The 19,766-nt window shown below is 42.3% G+C and overlaps 1 protein-coding gene across 8 annotated transcripts in view; it reads left to right on the top strand.

Annotated features, from left to right (window-relative positions):
* Positions 1-19,766, top strand: part of zc3h18 (zinc finger CCCH-type containing 18) — a 119,720-nt gene that overhangs the window by 86,989 nt on the left and 12,965 nt on the right. For 6 of the 8 annotated variants that reach the window (XM_055648772.1, XM_055648774.1, XM_055648775.1 and 3 more), the window contains 4 exons: positions 9,683-9,817; positions 14,169-14,318; positions 16,308-16,451; positions 17,259-17,425. In XM_055648772.1, the coding sequence (XP_055504747.1) occupies positions 9,683-9,817; positions 14,169-14,318; positions 16,308-16,451; positions 17,259-17,425 (596 nt within the window). The remainder of the gene's footprint in view (positions 1-9,682; positions 9,818-14,168; positions 14,319-16,307; positions 16,452-17,258; positions 17,426-19,766) is intronic. The other 2 variants (XM_055648778.1, XM_055648773.1) reach the window with 1 other exon arrangement.

Genomic DNA, 19,766 nt, shown 5'->3' with positions numbered 1-19,766 from the left:
GCTTTTGACCCAGAGTAGAGTGAAGTCATGCAGTTGGGATGGTCAGACAAGGCAAGGGAATCTGAATAATGTAGAAAAGCAAAGAGGTCTTGGAATAAATTTCATGCATCCCTGAAGATGGATAATTGCTTGCCTGAGGAATAGAGTATAACGACAGGGAGATCATGATCATTAAACCACACTCAAGTACTGAATCCAATTCTGTTCGCCACTCTAATGATAGGGTTTGATAACTTTCGAAAGGGTACAGAGATGTACGAGAATGTAAAGAGTTGAAGCAACGTTGATTTTCTGAAGAACAAACAAAATTGAAGGGGGAATTAATTTGGGCATATAAATTCTGTGATCCCTGAGTTGAGGTGAACAAGAAAGACTAATTTCCCTGGGGAAATTGGTGAAAGGCTCAGAAAGAGGAGGGTTTGTTTGTTCAAAGTGTATTGTAAGATCTGGAGCTCATTGCTTGAAGATCTTCTGCTTTTTTCATCCTTCACATTTAAAAACTGGTGGAAGACTATTTGAAGTGAAGCAACCTGTATTGAAAGGTGAGATTAAGAACAGCCTGATTCACTCCTTTGATGACGAGAAACAGCAGATGCTGGAATCTTGAGAAAGAAAAATCAAATGCTAAAGAATGCCAGTACTGCCAGGCAGCATCTGTAGAGAGAAATGCATAGACAACGTTCTGAATCGGGACCCTTCTTCAGTCTGACTCTAAAGAAGTGCTCCAAGTGTGGTGTCACCAATGACTTCTGCAGCTGCACTGTAATGTCTCTTTATGTGATAAATTTCAAAAACACTCCATGAAAATAAATTAAAACCAAAACCAAGTCTTTTACAAACCAAATTGAGAAAATTATGGAGCCAAAGTGAGACCTAGAAGAAGTTCATCTTGTAGAAAGAGTGAATGGCAGAACCTGAAAAAGTCAAAGCATGACTAGACAGGAATATGTAACGGGTTACAGTTAAATCAGGCTTGATCTTGTTGAATGGTGGAGCAGGCTTGAGGGTCTATGGGGCTCTGCTCAATTTCAAGTCTCTCCACATCCTGTAGATCATGGCCCCTCCACGTCTTAATGATTCTGTCAGGTACCCGTTCATAAAACATCGTACAGCACAAGAACAAGCCCGTCGGCACACAATGTTGTGCTGAACATGATGCCAAGAACATCATTTATCTACCTGTACATAAACCCATACACCTCCATTTCCTGCATATCCTTATGTCTATCCAAAAGTCATTAAATGCCACTAATGTATCTGCTTCAACCCCCGTCCCGGCAGTGCGTTCTAGGCACGCACCACCCTCTGTTGTAAAAATAGAACTTGTCCTGTGCATCTCCTTTAATCTTTGCCCCTCTCACCTTAAAGCTGTGTCTTGTACTATTTAATTTTTATGTCCTGGGGAAAAGATTCTGACTGTCTACCCTATCCATGCCACTCTATTTTTTTATATACTCCTATCAGCAACCGCATCACACTTGTTTGAATTAAACTTCATCTGCCGTTTCTCCGCCCATTTCTGTAGCTGATCTATATCCCGCAGTATACTTTGACAGCCTTCCTCACAGTCCTTCCACCACAGCAATCTTGGTGTCAACTGCAAACTTAATAACCAACCTGTTCACACTTACAGTGCCCTCAATAATGTTTGGGACAAACACCCATCATATATTTGCATCTGTACTCCATAATTTGAGATTTGTAGAATGTGGGAATAGAAAAAATCACACGTGGTTAAAGTGGCCGTTGTCAGATTTTAATAAAGGCCATTTTTATACATTTTGGTTTCACCATGTAGAAATTACAGTAGTGTTTATAGTACTCCCCCATTTCAGGGCACCATAATGTTTGGGACATAGCAATGTAAATGAAAGTAGTCTTCTTTTGTATTTTGTTGCATATCCTTTGCATGCAATGATTGCTTAAAGTCTGCGATTCATGGACATCACTGGTGATGCTCTGCCAGGCCTGTATTGCAGCCTTTAGCTTATGTTTGTTTTGGGGGCTAGTCCCCTTCAGTTTTCTCTTCAGCATATAAAAGGCATGCTCAATTGGGTTCAGAGCGGGTGATGTACTTGGCCACAAGAATTGTCTATTTGTTAGCTTTGAAAAACTCCGTTGTTGCTTTGGCAGTATGTTTGGGATCATTGTCTTGCTGCAGAATGAACCGCCGGCTAATGAGTTTTGAGGCATTTGTTTCAACTTGAGCAGATAGAATTCATTTTGCTACTACTATCAGCAGTTGTATCATCAATGAAAATAAGTGAGCCAGTACCTTCAGCAGCCATACATGCCAGGCTATAACACCCCCACCACCGTATTTCACAGATGAGGTGGCATGCTTTGGATCTTGGGCAGTGCCTTCTCTCGTCCATACTTTACTCTTGCCATCTCTCTGATATAAGTTAATCTTCATCTCATCTGTCCACAAGACCTGTTTCCAGAACTATGGTTGCACTTTTATGTACTTCTTGGCAAACTGTAACCCGGCCATCCTATTTTTGCGGCTAACCAGTCGTTTGCATTTTGCCGTGTAGCCTCTGCATTTCTGTTCATGAATCCATCTGCGGACAGTGGTCATTGACAAATCCACACATGACTCCTGAAGAGTGTTTCTGATCTGTCGGACAGTGTTTGAGGATTTTTCTTTATTATAGAGAGAATTCTTCTGTCATCAGCTGTGGAGGTCTTCCTTGGCCTGCCAGTCCATTTGCGATTAGTAAGCTCACCAGTGCTCTTAATGATGTTTCAAACAGTTGATTTTGATAAGCCTAATGTTTGGCTGATGTCTCTAACAGTTTTATTCTTGTATCTCAGCCTCATAATGGCTTTTGTGACTTTCATTGGTACACCTTTGGCCTCATGTTGATAAACAGCAATAATAGTTTCCAAAGGTGATGGAAAGACTGGAGGAAAGACTAGGTGCTGGGAGCTCTCTTATACCTGCATTAAGGAGGCAATTAAACACACCTGAGCAGTTACAAACGCCTGTGAAGCCATGTGCAGAGCTGCCAAGTAGTACGGATTTTCAATATTTTGTACGGAAATGCGATTAGAATATGGATGTACGGTTTTGTGCTGTTAAATACGGATTTTAAATACGGAGTTCAGTTCAGTCTGAAGAAGGGTCTCGACCAGAAACATCACCCATTCCTTCTCTCCAGGCTGCCTGTCCACCTCCAGGTTTAAACAGAGTGCTGTCAGTTTAACACGTGGGAATTTAAATGAAGAGCTGTCGGCTACAGCGCTATTGGTTCGAAAAATAGCGCTACCAGCTGAGTGCTATGGGCTTTAAACATTGTGCTATGGCCACAGCACTGTGGGTCACAGACTGTTCAGGAAAATTCTCGTATAACAATGAGTCTTTGGAATTCTCTTTCTCAGTGGTAGTTGTGCCTTTGATTATTTTTCAGGCAGTGGTAGAATTCTGGATAAGCCTTGTGGTGAACGGATACCAGTGGGATTGTAGTTACATTGGGATTGGGCTTGATTTTACAGAACGCTGGGTGGACTCAAGGGGAACAGAGGGAGGGGTGGAGAGAGTGAGAGAGGGAGGGGTGGAGAGGATGGAGAGGAGAGGGAGGAAGGGAATATGAGAGGAGGGAGGGAGAAAAAAGGGAGGAAGAGAGAGGGAGGGTGGGTGAGAGGGAGGGAGACCTAGAGGAAGGGTGGGCGAGAGAAAGGAGGGAGGGAGAGGGAGGCTTCCAAAATGGCTTCTACATCATCATCATCATCTGGTGCTAAAAGCAGGAAGCAGCTGTTCAAACAGCAGTATACAAAGAGATGGCAATGAATGCACTGACAAGTAAGGTGCGTAGAAGATATGTCAATTGGTAGCAAAGTTATGCATTCTTGTGCTCTTACATGGGTACGACTGCACATAAAAAAAAAATTAAATCTCCAAAATGGTACTGCGTAAAAATGCTGATTTCCTCTGCAAAATAATGATTTTCCGTTAGTAGAATACTGAAATGCTCTGACAAAACTTGGCAGCTCTGCAAGTGTCCAAACATTATGGTGCCCTGAAATGGAAGGACTGTGTATAAACACAGCTGTAATTTCTACATGGTGAAACCCAAATGTATAAAAACGGCCTTTAATAAAATCTGACAACGTTCACTTTAACCACATGTAATTTTTGTCTATTACAAATCTCAAATTGTGAAAAACAGAGGCAAATAAATAAATGGTGGGTCTTTGTTCCAAACATTATGGAGGGAACTGTACGTCCAAGTCATTTATATTCATCACAAGCAGCAATGGTCCCAGCATAAATCCCTGTGAAACTCCACTGATCACAAACTTCCAGCCTGAATATTATCCTTCCATTACAACCCTCTCTTCTATCAGTAAGCAAGTTCCAATTTCATACGACCAAGTCACTAATAATCCCATGCATCTTGATCTTCTGGATCATCCTACCTTGAGGGACTTTATCAAATGCCTTACTAAGCTCCATGTAGACAGCATCCACCTCCCTGCCTTCATCTATCATCTTTGTCACCAACTCTAAAATCCCAATCAATTTATGAAGACGCAATATGCCATGTACAAAGCCATTCTGATTGTCCCAAATTAACCCATTCCCTTTGAAATGGGAATAAATCCTATCTTGAAGAATCGCCTCCAATAGCCAATAATTCTCTGAATTCTCTCTACTTCCCTTCTTATATTAGCTACTCTCCAATCCTCCGGGGCCTCAACTGTGGCCTGCGAAGATGTACAGAACTTCTTCAAGACTCTCTCAATCTCATCTCTTGTCTCTCTCAATAACCTGGATAAATCCCATTACGTCCTGGCAATTACCTACCGTATCCTCTTCAAGAGCCCCAACACCACCTGCTCCTTAATCTCAAACTGCCCTTGCATGTTAGTATTCTCCACACTAATCTCACTGTCCTCCATGTCCTTATCCTTGCCTGACTCCAAGCACAAATCTCCCTCCCCCCCCCATTATCCTTGAGCTGTCTTACTTTCTCCCTGGTTATCCTCTTGCTTTTAATATAGGTACAGTATAAAAAGTTTTTGGATTTTCTTTAATCCAACTTTAGCCCTTCTAATCGCCCATGAGTTTTTTTTCCTCCTTTCATTATATTCCTGTCTTATTCCAACCTCTCTTAAACCTTACATGCGTTTTATTTTTATTTTTGACAAAATTGACCACCTCTTTAGTCATCCAAGGTTCCCTTACTTTGCCATTGTTATCTCTCCTCCTTCTGGGAACATGCTGGTTTTGAACATCGATCAACTGACCTTTAAACAACTCCCACATGTCAGTAGTGGACTTGCCCAATAACTATTACTGCCCGTGTTCCCTCCTGCCTAATAACATTGTAGTTTGCTTTACTCCAATTTAGCACCTTCCAGCAAGGTCCGGCCTTCTCCCTATTCATAAACAATCCGAAAACTTAGAGTTGTGATCTCTATCCCCAACATGCTCTTCCACTGAAATACCTGGCCAGACTTATTTCCCAAAGCAAGGTCAACTTCTCTGGTTGCACTATCCAAGATTCAAGAGAGTTTATTGTCATGTGTCCCAGATAGGACAATGAAATTCTTGCTTTGCTTCAGCACAACAGAATACAGTAGGCATGAATACAGAACAGATCAGTGTGTCCATATACCATTATATAAATATATACACACATGAATAAATAGATAAAGTGCAAATAAACAGATAATGATCTGTTAATGTTCAGAGTTTTGGCGATAATGGTCTGTTAATGTTCAGAGAATGGGGGCTGGAGAAAGCACATCAGTGTTCTCCCTATCAAAGCGTTGAGCTCGTCAAGGAGTGATGTTTCGCCGACATTCGAGCTACCTCCTGATCTTGCCTTGAAGGAGGTGATTGCATTCTTGCCCCGCCACAGCTGCCGAACATCTGTCTCATCCTTGAGCTTGGAGCAGAAGTCCCTTTGTCCCTTTTGACCAAGGTCGTATATGGACTTCTTGTAGACCACTGTATCATCAGACATGAATGCCCGGTTAGTGCGGATCTCAAAGTTCATCCAAGGCTTCTGATTGTGAAACACTCGGAAGGTTTTTATAGGGGTGCAGTCCTCCACACATTTCTTTATGAAGTCTGTAACGACTGTGGCGTATTCGTTCAGGTCCATTGCCGAGTCCTTGAACATTGCCCAGTCTACAGACTCCAAACAGTCCTGGAGTTGTTCCTCTGCCTCACCCCCCTGACCAGCTCTGTACAGTCCTCACCTCTGGGGGTGAATGCTTCAATTGCTGCCTGTAGGCAGGAAGAAGCAGCACCACGGTATGGTCGGATTTACCAAAGTGAGGGCGAGAGATAGAGTGATAGGCATTCTTGATGGTGGTGTAGCAGTGGTCAAGGGTTTTGGTCCTCTGGTGCAGCAGGAGACATGTTAGTGGAAGTTAGGGAGCGATTTCTTGAGGTTTGCTTTGTGAAGTCCCCAGCTCTGGTGGTAAACGCCTCGGGGTAAGACGTCAGGTGCTTGTTGACCACAGCGTGCAGCTCCTCCAGTGTCAGATGGACGTCTGCTTGGGGTGGGATGTAGACCGTGGTCAGAATGATGGAGGTGAATTCACTCAGAGGGTAGAAGGGGCGGCACTTCACGGCCAGATGTTCGAGGTGTGGAGAGCAGGAGTTGAACAGGACTGCCATGTCTGAGCACCACGCTGTTTCATAAAACCCTCTTGGATACACCTCTCAAATTCTGCCTCATCTAAGCCTTTGGAATTGTGCAAGTCCTAGTCAATATTCGAAAAGTTAAAATCGCCCACTATGATAACCCTGTTGCTTTGGCATCTTCGGCAATCCGTCTACAAATCTGTTCCTCTATCTCCTGCTTACTTTCCTTCCATGTTTTTGTGTCATCAGCAAACGAACCGTTGGTGCCTTTATCCACATGATTTTATTAATTGTAACATCCTAAGACCCTAGCATCAATCCCTCAGGCAGACTACTTGTACCACTTTGCCAGCCATTTATGTCGACTCCCTGTTTTCCTGTTACCCAACTTATCTTCTGCCTAATGTGTAACTTCCTACTACATGAGCTTTCATTTACCATAATAACTTTTGTGGCACCTTATTAAGTGTCTTCTGAAAACCTTATTACAGCCTGTCTGTTCTTCCTGAAAATATAGACGATGGATAACATAGTGAACAAAGCATTTGTTAGCTTGCCTTCAACACCTTTGCAATTAAAGACCAGCACACCACTTGCCCTCCTTGCCTAACTGCACCTGTCTACTGTTTTGTGTGATTCATGCAAAGAGGCACTGGGATATCTCTCAACTGTCAATCCTTTCCAATTTCTTGTATTTGGTTCCTCTTACACAAGTGCATGACATCATACTTTCCCTCGCTAATCTCCAATTGTGCAACGTCGCCCACTCACTTTAAATGCAGAATCACAATGTCCTCATCACAATATGCCTTTTTAAAAAAAAAAAAAAAAACTATTTTGGTATCATCTGCAAACTTGGGAATCATAGAGCATTGGAACAAGCACTTTGGCCCAACTTTTCATGCCAACCAAGATGCTCATTTAGTCCCATTTTCCTGCACTTGGCCAATATCCCTCTAAACCTTTCCTTTCCATGTACCTATCCAAATGTATTTTAAATGTTGTAATTGTGCACACCTCATGTGCCTTATCTAAGGTCTCATTGAACTAAATCTTTACAGCACCATCTAAAGCCTTCATACAATTCCCAAATACAAACATGATGCCTTACACCCAAAGCATTGATGTATAGAGGTTCAATGTAATTTGCTTGCTTAGGTTGTCAATGTCTCCATTTGTAAAGTGCAGGCTCCGACATATGGCACCACAGGTAGACAAGGTGGTGAAGAAGGCATATGGCACACTTGCCTATGCCATGCTTTTGGAAAGATCAGATTATTTTCAATGGATCTGAGGAGTCGGAAGGATGACAGAGGTTTATTAAATATACATGAGGTAGATGGTCACTACATTTCCTAGAATAGGGGAATCTAAAACTCGAGAACAGACTTTGAATGTGAGGGAGGTAAAAGATTTAAGGAGATCTGAGAGGCGAGTCTTTCACACAGAGGATGATGGGTATGTGGAACGACATGCCAGAGGAAGTGGTTGAAGCAGCTACATTAACAACATTTTAAAATAACTTGGATAGGCGCATGGATAGAAAAGGTTTCAAGGAATATGGACTAGACGCAGGTAACTAGAACCAGCTGCGGTAGACATAGAAACATAGAAAATAGGTGCAGGAGTAGGCCATTTGTCCCGTCGAGCCAGCACCGCCATTCAATGCGATCATGGCTGATCATCCAAAATCAGTTCTCCATTCCTGCTTTCTCCGCATATCCCTTGATTTCCTAGTAATTCCGTTGGTCAGCATAGATGAGTTGGGCCAAACAGCCTGTGTCCATGCTGTATCCATGCAAAGACTATCTTAACATAATTTTATTATAATGAAATATTTGTGTATAAATATGCCTAAGTCTGTGACTGCATCCTTTTTATAATTACTTATCATTACAAAACTGCTAATTCTTGCTTCAAAAAGCACCACTTTTTAATGTAAGATAATGACATTAAACTTGCATCAAATAATGTTTTGCCAAAGACAATGTTCCTGCATGTTTTTTGCCTATCGTACGCACAGGCTGCAAGTTTTTGCCAGTACTGGGACTATTGCACGCACATCTGCATGAATTTAAAACAGTTCAGTACATGAACTTGTTTTGGGAGGCAGTTTTGAACATTGGATTTGATGTCACAAAGGACCTCTGGGCATAGTTGTAAATGCACACCGCCTTAATTTAGACATTCTTTGAGTGAAAACAAAATCAGGAGCTCAATGCCTGAAAAAAACCACAAAAAGCTGGCAAGTCTCTGAAAGCCAGGCTTTCAGAGGGGAATGAAACTTAACATTTCAGATCCATGTCAAGCTGGGAAGGAAAGCTATGGAGCTGAAGCATGGACTCTAGGCGAAACCTGGCCTGCTAAGCATTCCTGGCATTGTTCTATTTTTTCTGCAACATCCTGTGGATCCATTTCCTTTGTGACAATTCTGTCAGTGAAGCAAGAAAGCCTTGAGCCTTGTGCCTTATTTTGGGTGGAGCTGGTCATCAGTGACGTTTACAATGATTGAAACTGGGAAAACAAGTGGGCAGCTTGAGTGTCAGCCAGTCATTGCTCAATGGATGGAGGGGAAAAAACGACTATTCAACAGGTATTTAGAAGGATGATCTTTTTCCTGGGCAGAAACACAATGAATCAGGCTGTTATGTTGCAGTTGAGCTTGCTGTAGTTTTTCTCAGCACGCTTAATATCAATTTCATTTTGAAATGATGCTTGATTTTATAAATAGTTTCTAATTATTAAAGAAGGTCCTGGTAAAGTTATTTGCAATACCGGGCCACCAGTAGCCATGAATGACTGAAAGCATATTTACGGTTTCTTGCCGTAAATAGCTCAAATAGCAAATAGCCTTGGCAGGTCAGACAGCACCTGTGGAGAGGGAAATGGAATTAGAGTTTCGGGCTACTTCCATCAGGTCATTGTTACCTCTGGTTTTCTCTTCACAAATGTTGCTTGATCCATTGTGCATTATTTTCAGATTTCTGATCTTTTAAAAAAAAATTATTGAGCTGAGGAGAGATTATGATTGGATCAACAACACGGTGCAACTCTCACCATTTGCCCTGGTTTTCTCAGGTCTCGATCATTCTCATCTTCACCTTCCCCAACTCCCTCTCCATCACGAGCAAAAGATGCTGCAGGAGCAAAGACCAAAGGCGGAACAGTTGTCGGTGGTGGAACGGGCGATGCCCCAACTCCCACTGGCAAAAGGTAACGTTGCTGATGACCATCTATTAAACATTGTCTGTATCAACAGTTCAAAACTGCAGAATATTACAGTCATAATATGTCTACATTAATTACTGATTTGAGGTAGCATAGGTGCAGCCCAAGCTTTGAAGATCCTCTATTTCTAATTTTGCCATTTTTAACTATACATTTCTCTGATGAGCTATCCCCTTTTCCATCCTGTGACCACTAAACGAAGTGCAGTAATAACTTTCACATTATAATGCAACAGATTTGTTTTCAAGTGTAAAACTGAACTGGTAGGTTATGGGGCGATCTCTGACTGCAAAAGCACCTTTGCACTCGAGAGTAATCACAACATAACAATGGTAATTGTTGATTATGCACCAGTGGCAGTTATACCTTTTGGGAATTCCATGCACTCTCCTTTTCTCTGACCCCATCTAATTTCTCACCGGACAGCATGGTTGCTGCCTTGCAGCGCCGGAGACCCGGGTTCAATCCCGATTACGGGTGCTGTCTGCACGGAGTTTTATGTTCTCCCCGTGACTACGTGAGTTTTCTCTGAAATCTTCAGTTTCCTCCCACATTCCAAAGATGTACAGGTTTGTTTGTTAAATGGCTTGGTATAAAGGTAAATTGTCCCTAGTGTGTAGGATAGTGTTAGTGTGTGGGGATTGCTGGTCGGTGCGGACTCGGTGAACCGAAGGGCCTGTTTCCGCGCTGTATCTCTAAAACTCCAACCCTCTTCTCCTGTCCTGATTCCATTCACCAACTTGTGTAAACACTCAGCTCATCAGGCAGCATCTGTCAAAAGAGCAGCAACTGACATTTCAGGTTGAAGACTCTTCCTCAGATCTAGATAAGAGAGAAAACATTATGGGCCTGTCGCACTTAGGCGACTGCTGGAGACAATAAAGTCACCACATGTTTGCGGGTGGTTGCCGGGGATTCGCCTTCATGCTTGTGAGGAGCTTCCACATTCTGGGAACTAGTCGCGGCCTCATTATGGTCGCCGTGAATTTTTCAACATGTTGAAAAATTAGCGCCGACCTGAATGAAGCCGCCATGAAGAGTAGCGAGAATTCTCGAGCCGTAGGAGGTCCTCATGGGTTGCCAGGAGGTTGAAGATTCTCTGGTACTGACCGGTGAATTTCATTAACTCATTGGGGAAAAAAAGTTAAGTAGTAATTTTCAGAATCAAGGATACCCGACCGGTAATGTTAAATGTCCGCCGAGCTTCACAGCCATGTATCCCTGGCTTCTTAAAAGTTGCCTCCACTCCTTCTCCCCTGCCTTTTAAAGGACTTACCATACACTGTGGTTTAGCTGTCTTTTTACAGCGCAAACCTTCCTGTACATCGCGGTGTGTGTCTGTTTCACCTTGGCTTGCACCGTGTGAATTTTTTAGACAGCGCTCCACCCCCGCTTGCCCTGTCCGTCCCCTGTATAATTTGGCGTGGCCTGATACATGCCACGTTCGGCCAGTTTTAGAGGGTGTGCTACGCTTTCAGAAAACCATGTACACACATCAGTTTAGACACAAAAAGCTGGAGTAACAGCACAGTGGGAAAGGGCAGCATCTCCGGAGAGAAGGAATGGGTGACGTTTCGGGTCGAGAAAGGTCACCCATTTCTTCTCTCCAGAGATGCTGCCTGTCCCGCTGAGTTACTCCAGGTTTTTGTGTCGAACTTCGGTTTAAACCTTTAAATTTTTCTCAAAGTGGGATTTTGTAAAGTTAAAAATGTGAATAACTTGTAAAATATTACATCAATCTGAACGAAACTTGATACAACACACACACAGACAATGGTAAGTAAGGTAGGCCAGAAATTGTAGCGCTATCATGTACCTTTTTGGTGTAATTGAAGGCATGATTACGCTCACATAGAAAGACTCACAAGCAAACAAGATATGAGTTTTAGTGTGTGTGTGCGTGTGTATATATATATACATGTGTGTGTATATGTGTGTATGTATATATGTGTATATATATATATATATGTATGTGTATATATATATATATATGTGTGTGTATGTGTGTATGTATATATATATATACACACACACACACACACACACACACACACACACACACACACACACACACACACACACACACACACACACACACACACACACACACACACACTAGACCAAGTGGGCCCAGTTGGGCCCCATCCCCAACGCAATAATTCACCCACTCACTCGTTCCCCCAACTTAACCCATTTCCATCACTCACCTGTTGCACGAACATAACCCGTTTCCCCCAACACAATATTGCACCACTCACCCACAGCTCTGAATTGCACAGGGGCTGCTCATTTCGCCATATTCACATGCACATTTGCACCTGCTAGAGCTAGTGTAACAAGTGTTGTTGTTGCAGTGTAACAAATGTTGCTGTTGCAAAATTGTTGCTATCCAAGTACACTTTGATAGCATTGTTTTTATCAAAGTGTACTTGGATAGCAACAATGTTGCCATTGTGACGTAATTGGCAGCATATGTAAATGAGATCCCATTGTGGTTGGAGGACTGTGAGATGCCATTGTGACGTCTTCGCTACAAGTTGCCAGAAAACTCAGTTATGCTTCTCAAAGTGTGCTTTTTTAAAAGTTTAAATATTAATAACTTGTGAAATATAACATCAAATCTGAAGGAAAATTGACAAGATCGACGACGGGATAAAGCTCGATATGGTTCTGCAAAAAATTTAGCGCTACCGTGTACCATTTTGGCGTAGATACAACCTCAATCATCACACACACACACACACACACACACACACACACACACACACACACACACACACACACACACACACACACACACACACACACCAACACACACACACACACACACACACCACCGCACACACACACCAACACCGCACGCACACACACACTTCAAGCCAGCACCGCCATTCATTGTGATCATGGCTGATCATCCCCTATCAATAACCCGTGCCTGCCTTCTCCCTATATCCCTCGACTCCACTAGCCCCTGGAGCTCTATTTAACTCTCTCTTAAATCCATTCAGTGACTTGACCTCCACTGCCCTCTGTGGCAGGGAATTCCATAAATTCACAACTCTCTGGGTGAAAAAGTTTTTTCCCACCTCAGTCCCAAATGACTTCCCCTTTATTCCAAGACTGTGGCCCCTGGTTCTGGATTCGCCCAACATTGGGAACATGGTGTTGATGGACTTTATCAGGGGGTCTTAAAGAGATGGCTAGTGCAGCAGTTGATGGGTTGGCTTTAATTTTGAGATTCTTATCCTTCATCTGAACATTTTGCATTTTTCCAGTCTCAATGCTGAATTCACCTTTTTCACTTGTTTTTCTTTTTACATTAGAGAAACTGGACAGTTCTGCTTTGAGACTATCCGAACAATTCCACCTGAGTGTTTCCCTCTTCACAGATATTGCCCAATCTTTCAGAATTCTTCTTTGGTTTCGGGTTTCAGCAGGGCTTTGACCTACATTTCAGCTGTAACATGTCTGTTTGGATTGGCTTCTCTGCGTTCCTCTTTAAGCAATTAATATGATTATTCTGTAAACAGCATGATCACTATGACAACCCTGACATCGGCCTATCAGAGAGGTTCTCTGTATTCTTCCCACCATCCTAAACCTTCTCTCAACCAACAATTTAACTATTTCTTTTCCACAGATACTGCCTGGCTCAGTAAGTGTTCCTGATTGGTTTTATTTGGAATTTACATCAGCAATTTGGTTTGTTTTTCAATAAATTCGCAGGGTCGGGGTAAAAGAAGTGGTTGGGTGGGATTTAAAGCTGTTCCGCAGAGATAGCTGCTGTTCAGAGGCCTCTGTGCTCAATGCCTGGAGTAAAAGTAATACTTCAACCTGGAATGTCTTCATTGCTACAGCACAAAATAATATGATGCAATTCTGTCAGACTTTTATATTTCACAATCTGAAACTATGAAGTCATTAAATATTTCTTCATTCTGCCTCATCTCGTTAAAAGTGAAATGACATTTGATTCCATTTCTAAAAAATAGTAAACAGAATTCATGTGAGAAAATAATTTCTAAATATGCATTTCAAACTTGCCTAACCTTTTTTTTGACACCTGTAAAGTGAACGAACTGACCTGCTGACCATGGGGCAGCAAGGTTTGCAGTAAACGGCATAATTTCTGCCTGGAAAATACTGTTTATTGAGATGTATGTGTGCTAGAAAATTGTAGTGAGCTCATGTGTGTGGCTGCTGAATTTCTCATCATAACGTCACAGCTCAGTGTATTCAGATCATTCCTGTTACAGCACAACACAAGCCAAGAGCTTCCTTTAGCTGCTCGCCTATAATATTAAGATGTTCTAAATATGTTCTGTTTTTCAAACAGTGAAAAAGCTGTGAAGAAACTGCCATCGCCACAGCCTGTAGGGCAGACAGCAGGAGCAAAGGTTGCAAAGGCCAATGCAGAGAGTGCAAAACCTGCCGAGAACAGAGAGGGAAGGAAGAAGGAACGCCCGCCCCGCACACCACCCAGGAGGTCAGACAGAGACTTCCATCGGCAATCATTCCTGGACAAGCCATCTTGTTTAGATTAAAGCTATCATTTCTCACATCACACAGTGCAACACCAACAGGAAGTGCATGAGAGGAGCGAAAAATTGTTAATTTCTATCGGCCGTCCAGCAGATTAATTTTCCCCATGGCCACAGTGAGATTCTGAATCATTTTAATACTAAGACCTTGGGACACCTTTTCAGTAACTTTACCATTATGCTTCTGTACTGGGTAAAGTTCTTTCACAGAGGGCACGGGTTTACAGTGAGAGCGGAAAGATTTAAGAGAGATCTGAGAGGCAGGTCTTTCACACACAAGGTGATGGGTATATGGAGCAAGATCCCAGAGGAGGTGACATACGGAACCATTTGCAGGCACAAATACAACATTTACAACATAGAACTATACAACGCAAGAACTGGCACTTCTGCTCACAGTGTCTGTGCTGAACATGATGTCAAGACCAACTCTTATCTGCCTACACAATATCCATATCCATTCCCTGCATATTATGTGCCTAACCAAAAGTTTCTTAAATGCCACTACCCTCGACAACAGATTCCAGGTACTTATCACCCACTGCGTAAAAAAAAGACATCTACATATCTCCATTAAACTTTGCTCCTTTCCCCTTAAGGCTATGCCCTCTGATATTTGATGGTTTTATCCGGGGCAAAAGGTTCTGACTGTCTATTCTACCTACGCCTCTCATAATTTTGTATCCTTAGATCAGGTCTCCTCGTAGCCTCCCGCATCCAAGAGAAAACAAACATTTAAAAGACATTTGCAGTGTTGCACATATAGTAACAGTTTAGAGGGATAAGGGGGCAAACATAAACAAATGGGGTTAGTGTAGATACAGAGGCATCTTGACCGACCTAGATATTGGGCAGAAGAGCTCTTTTCCATCTGTATAGTTATATAAATTTGAGGCAAAATGCACTTTCTGCAGCTACCCTCTTCTATGGGTAGCCTCCACAAAAGTTATACACTATTTCAAAGGAATTCAACAGTAAGGATGCTGCAGTAATAGAGAGAGTGCAGAAGATATTCAGGCTGCCTCTTCCGTGCCTCCCCTTTGAATTTCAATGCCATGAGATACCTCCTTATGTCGTTGGCAGCCCAGCATCATGTTTGTAAATTGTGCCGGGCTTTCTAAAATCTACATTAAGACATTGTTTAAGTGCTGCTTATTAGAATTTGCTTCTGCCTTGCTTTCCCACTGCATTGACTATGCTTGTACAGGAAAGTATGGTGATATGAGGATGACCTTTTGTAATTTTGGCTTTACTTTTATTAAAGTAATAAGCGACTGACATCAACATAGAATCAGAACCGTATAGCACAGAAACTAGCTTACAAGAAAAACAGTGCTAGAATAACCTAGCAGGTCAGGCAGCATCTCTGGAGGTCTCTTGGATCAACCTCTTCCATGCCAGCTGTGATGCCAGTGTATACTTATTCCATTTACCTACATTTGCCAGTATCTCCAGCATTCCTATCTAAGTACCTGTGCCTTTTAAATGTTGCAACTGTATCTGCATCTAACATCACACCGCCCTCTGAAAAACTTAATCTGCAGATTCCCGTTAAATTTTTCTCCCCTCAACTTAAATCTGTGCCCTCTAGTTTAAGACTCCCCTGTTCTTGGGGGAAAAAAAGGACTCTCACCATCCACCCACTCTCATCGTTTTATAAACCTCAAAGGTCCCTCCTCAGCCTCCTACGGTTCAGTGAAAATAATCCCAGCCTGTCCATTCTCCACTAATATCTGTAGCCCTCCCTTCCAGGTAACATTCTGGTGAATATCTTCTGCATTCTCATTATTACTGCAGCTTCCTTCCTATTGAATTCCTTTGAAATATTGTAAAACTGCTAATTGACAGGTTTTAAATAAATCCATTGCAATAAACATGATCAGTACTTTAATTCTTTATCTGCTCAATTAAACACAAACTATATTTGTTGTTAGCAGGAAGACCGCAAGTGCTAGCGGGAGTGATAGTGGCAGCAGCTACAGTGGGTCAAGTTCACATTCACGGTCGCATTCTCGTTCAGTATCTCGGTCAACATCAGCATCTGGCTCACGGTCTGCATCGGGTTCCCATCGATCCAGGTAAAGTAAACATACTCCTATCCATAATAATCATTCAGGTGATCTGTCCTTGTAAGGAGTGGGGTGACCCAGAATGATTTGGTCTATGGAAATTTGGGCCACTTCAGGATCTTAAAATTAGAGGCAAGAATAGCATTAACCTCTGGTTCAGGACCACCATCGAGTGAAGCCTGTTTGGACATCCATGGTGGGTTTTGTGCAAATTTAAGTTGGTTATAGTGTCCCCTTTGGGAATAGCCCGGCAGCACGTGACAAATGTTCAGACAAACTTAGTCAGGGCAGTCGCTATTGTCACAGGCTGTCTTCTGACTTAAACAAAGAGTAGACTAAAACTGAATCCTGAAATAAAAACTAACATTCGACAATTGTGCAGAAAGAGAGAGTTAACATCTTGGGTTCAATATCCTTTGTCCATTATGAACATTACTAATTACCTTTTTGTAAAAAAAACATCCAACGTTTTTAACACTTCCACAGCTGCCATGGTGGGATGTGACCTCAGTCTCTGGATTATTGGTTCAAGCATGTGAATTATCAGTTGACTCAACTGCTGTGCCTCTTAACACATAACCCTGTAGCATTAATAACAACACAAGGCATATAATTTGCCTCTGGCAGACCAGCTCAGTGTATGACTGCTTGGGTGTCAATTCAGTTGAGTGTAAGAACAAAATAAAACTTGTGTTCTCTTCTCTTGTTTAAAAAACGTTTCATGCTTGATAATATGAATGAGATCAGGTGCTTGATTCACCATGGAACTGAATTGGTACCTCCGTGAAATGTTGTAAAGAATCTGATTTGTTCCAGGTCCCTCAGCGTGAGCAGTGTGTCATCCGTGTCAAGTGCATCGTCAAGCAGCAGCTCTGTCAGAAGTGCTGACTCTGAGAACATGTATGCAGATTTAGCCAGTCCCGTGTCCTCTGCAAGCTCCCAATCGCAAGTCCCTGCTCAGCAGCAGAAGCAGAAGGAAAAAGGTGCGTACTACCTCTTGGAGTGCAGGAACTCAGGCCAGTCAGAAGACATTGTTGTGTCTCCGGCCTGAGTTTGAGTTTAATTTATTGTCATGTACCCAGGTTACAGTGAAAAGCTTTTGTTGCATGCTATCCAGTCAAAAGCTTTTCCCTGTACCTTGGTACAAGTGATAATAAACTAAACTAAACTCAGATTCAAACCCAGTGATGTGAGGGGCTGTGACCTGGGATTATTTCTTGAGGTTAAGGAGACCTGTCACCAGGCATTTGCACAGCTCTTTGTTGCCACTTTTGGAGAACTGTTTCTATCTCTGATGCAATGGCATGACATGACTACTCAAATTCCATGTGAATGGCCTTTCTGAACTGAGGCAGTGGTGTTTGGCATGCCTTATACTTTAGGTGATTATGTGGTAATTAAATTAAAATATACACTTAGGATCGTGCTCAAATTTTGGCAACAATCAGAATTTCCAAATGTGATATGTACTAAAGTAACATGAATTGGTTGGAACAATAATTCTACCAACCCACCGCTGAGAGGACAATCCCTCGGATCCTCAGTTCCAATTGGCCTTGTAGCCTAGATTTATTAACTGCATTCGTTGGTCTGCTGTGGTGATTCTTTAAAGTGTTATTTTGGTTACCGTGCCAATGCCCTGGGCAGTAAATCAATGTGCTGTGATAACAGAACTGTTTCAATGTCTAAGTATGGGGGAGGCAATATGGTCGTTAAATCACAGGTTTAGACCCAGATCCAGAGGCAGGGGCTCGAATCGCATCATGTTAGGGAGACATTTAAATTCAATGTTAGTCTCATCAACCATGACGTTACCAGTGAGAATTAATCTGATGCTCTCCTGAAGGGCGTGAGAAAGTCAGCCGACCTAACCCGTAAGTATCTACCACAGCCCTGAGCCAGGCCTTTCAGCCTACCAGGTCCATACTGACCAAATATCTTCCTGCACCAAATTCCCATTTTTTTTCCCCCCCTCATACAGTGGCCTCCATTCTGTTTGGGACAAAGACCCATCATTTATTTATTTGCCTCTGTACTCCACAATTTGAGATTTTGTAATAGAAAAAAATCACATGTGGTTAAAGTGCACATTGTCAGATTTTAATAATGGCCATTTTTACACATTTTGGTTTCACCATGTAGAAATTACAGCAGTGTTTATACATAGCTCCACATTTTAGGGCACCATAATGTTTGGGACACAGCAATGTCATGTGAATGAAAGTAATCATGTTTAGTATTTTGTTACATATCCTTTGTGTTCAATGTGTGCTTGATGTCTGCGTTTCATGGACCACCAGTTGCTGGGTGTCTTCTCTGGTGATGCTCTGCCAGGCCTGTATTATGCTTTTTTTGGAGGTTAGTTCCCTGCAGTTTTCTCTTCAGCATATAAAAGGCATGCTCAATTGCGTTCAGATCGAGTGATTGAGTAGGCCAGAATTGACCATTTTGTTAGTTTTGAAAAACTCCTTTGTTGCTTTAGCAGTATGTTTGGGATCATTGTCTTGCTGTAGAATGAACTGCTGCCCAATGTTTTGAGGCATTTGTTTGAACTTGAGCAGATAGAATGTGTCTATACATTTCAGAATTCATTATGCTACTACCATCAGCAATTGTATCATCAATGAAGATAAGTGAGCCAGTACCTTCAGTAGCCATACATGACCAGGCCATAACACCCCCACCACTGTGTTTCACAGATGAGGTGGTATGCTTTGGATCTTGGGCAGTTCCTTCTCGCCTCGATACTTTGCTCTTGCCATCACTCTGATATGTTAATCTTCATCACATCTGTCCAGCGGACCTTTTTCCAGAACTGTGGTTGCTCTTTTAAGTACTTCGTGGTAAACTGTAACCTGGCCATCCTATTTTTGCCTACCAGTGGTTTGCATCTTGCAGTGTGGTCTCTGTATTTCTGTTCATGATGTCTTCTGCGGACAGTGGTCATTGACATATCCACACCTTGTTCCTGAAGAGTGTTTCTGATCTGTCGGACAGGTGTATGGGTTTTTTTCTGTATTATAGAGAGAATTCTTCTGTCATCAACTGTGGAGGTCTTCCTTGGCCAGTCCCTTTGCGATTAGTAAGCTCACCAGTGCTCTCATTCTTCTTAATGATGTTCCAAACAGTTGATTTTGATAAGCTTCATAATGGCTTCTTTGACTTCCATTGGTCCTCATGTTGATAAACAGCAATAAAAGTTTCCAAAGGTGATGGAAAGACCAGCTGCTGAGAGCTCTTATACCTGCATTAAGAAGGCAATTAAACACACCTGAGCAATTACAAACGCCTGTGAAGCCATGTGTCCCAAACATTATGGTGCCA

This window comes from Leucoraja erinacea, chromosome 17, assembly GCF_028641065.1.
Source record: "Leucoraja erinacea ecotype New England chromosome 17, Leri_hhj_1, whole genome shotgun sequence".
Taxonomy (NCBI): domain Eukaryota; kingdom Metazoa; phylum Chordata; class Chondrichthyes; order Rajiformes; family Rajidae; genus Leucoraja; species Leucoraja erinaceus.
This window is presented reverse-complemented; position numbering and strand designations above follow the sequence as displayed.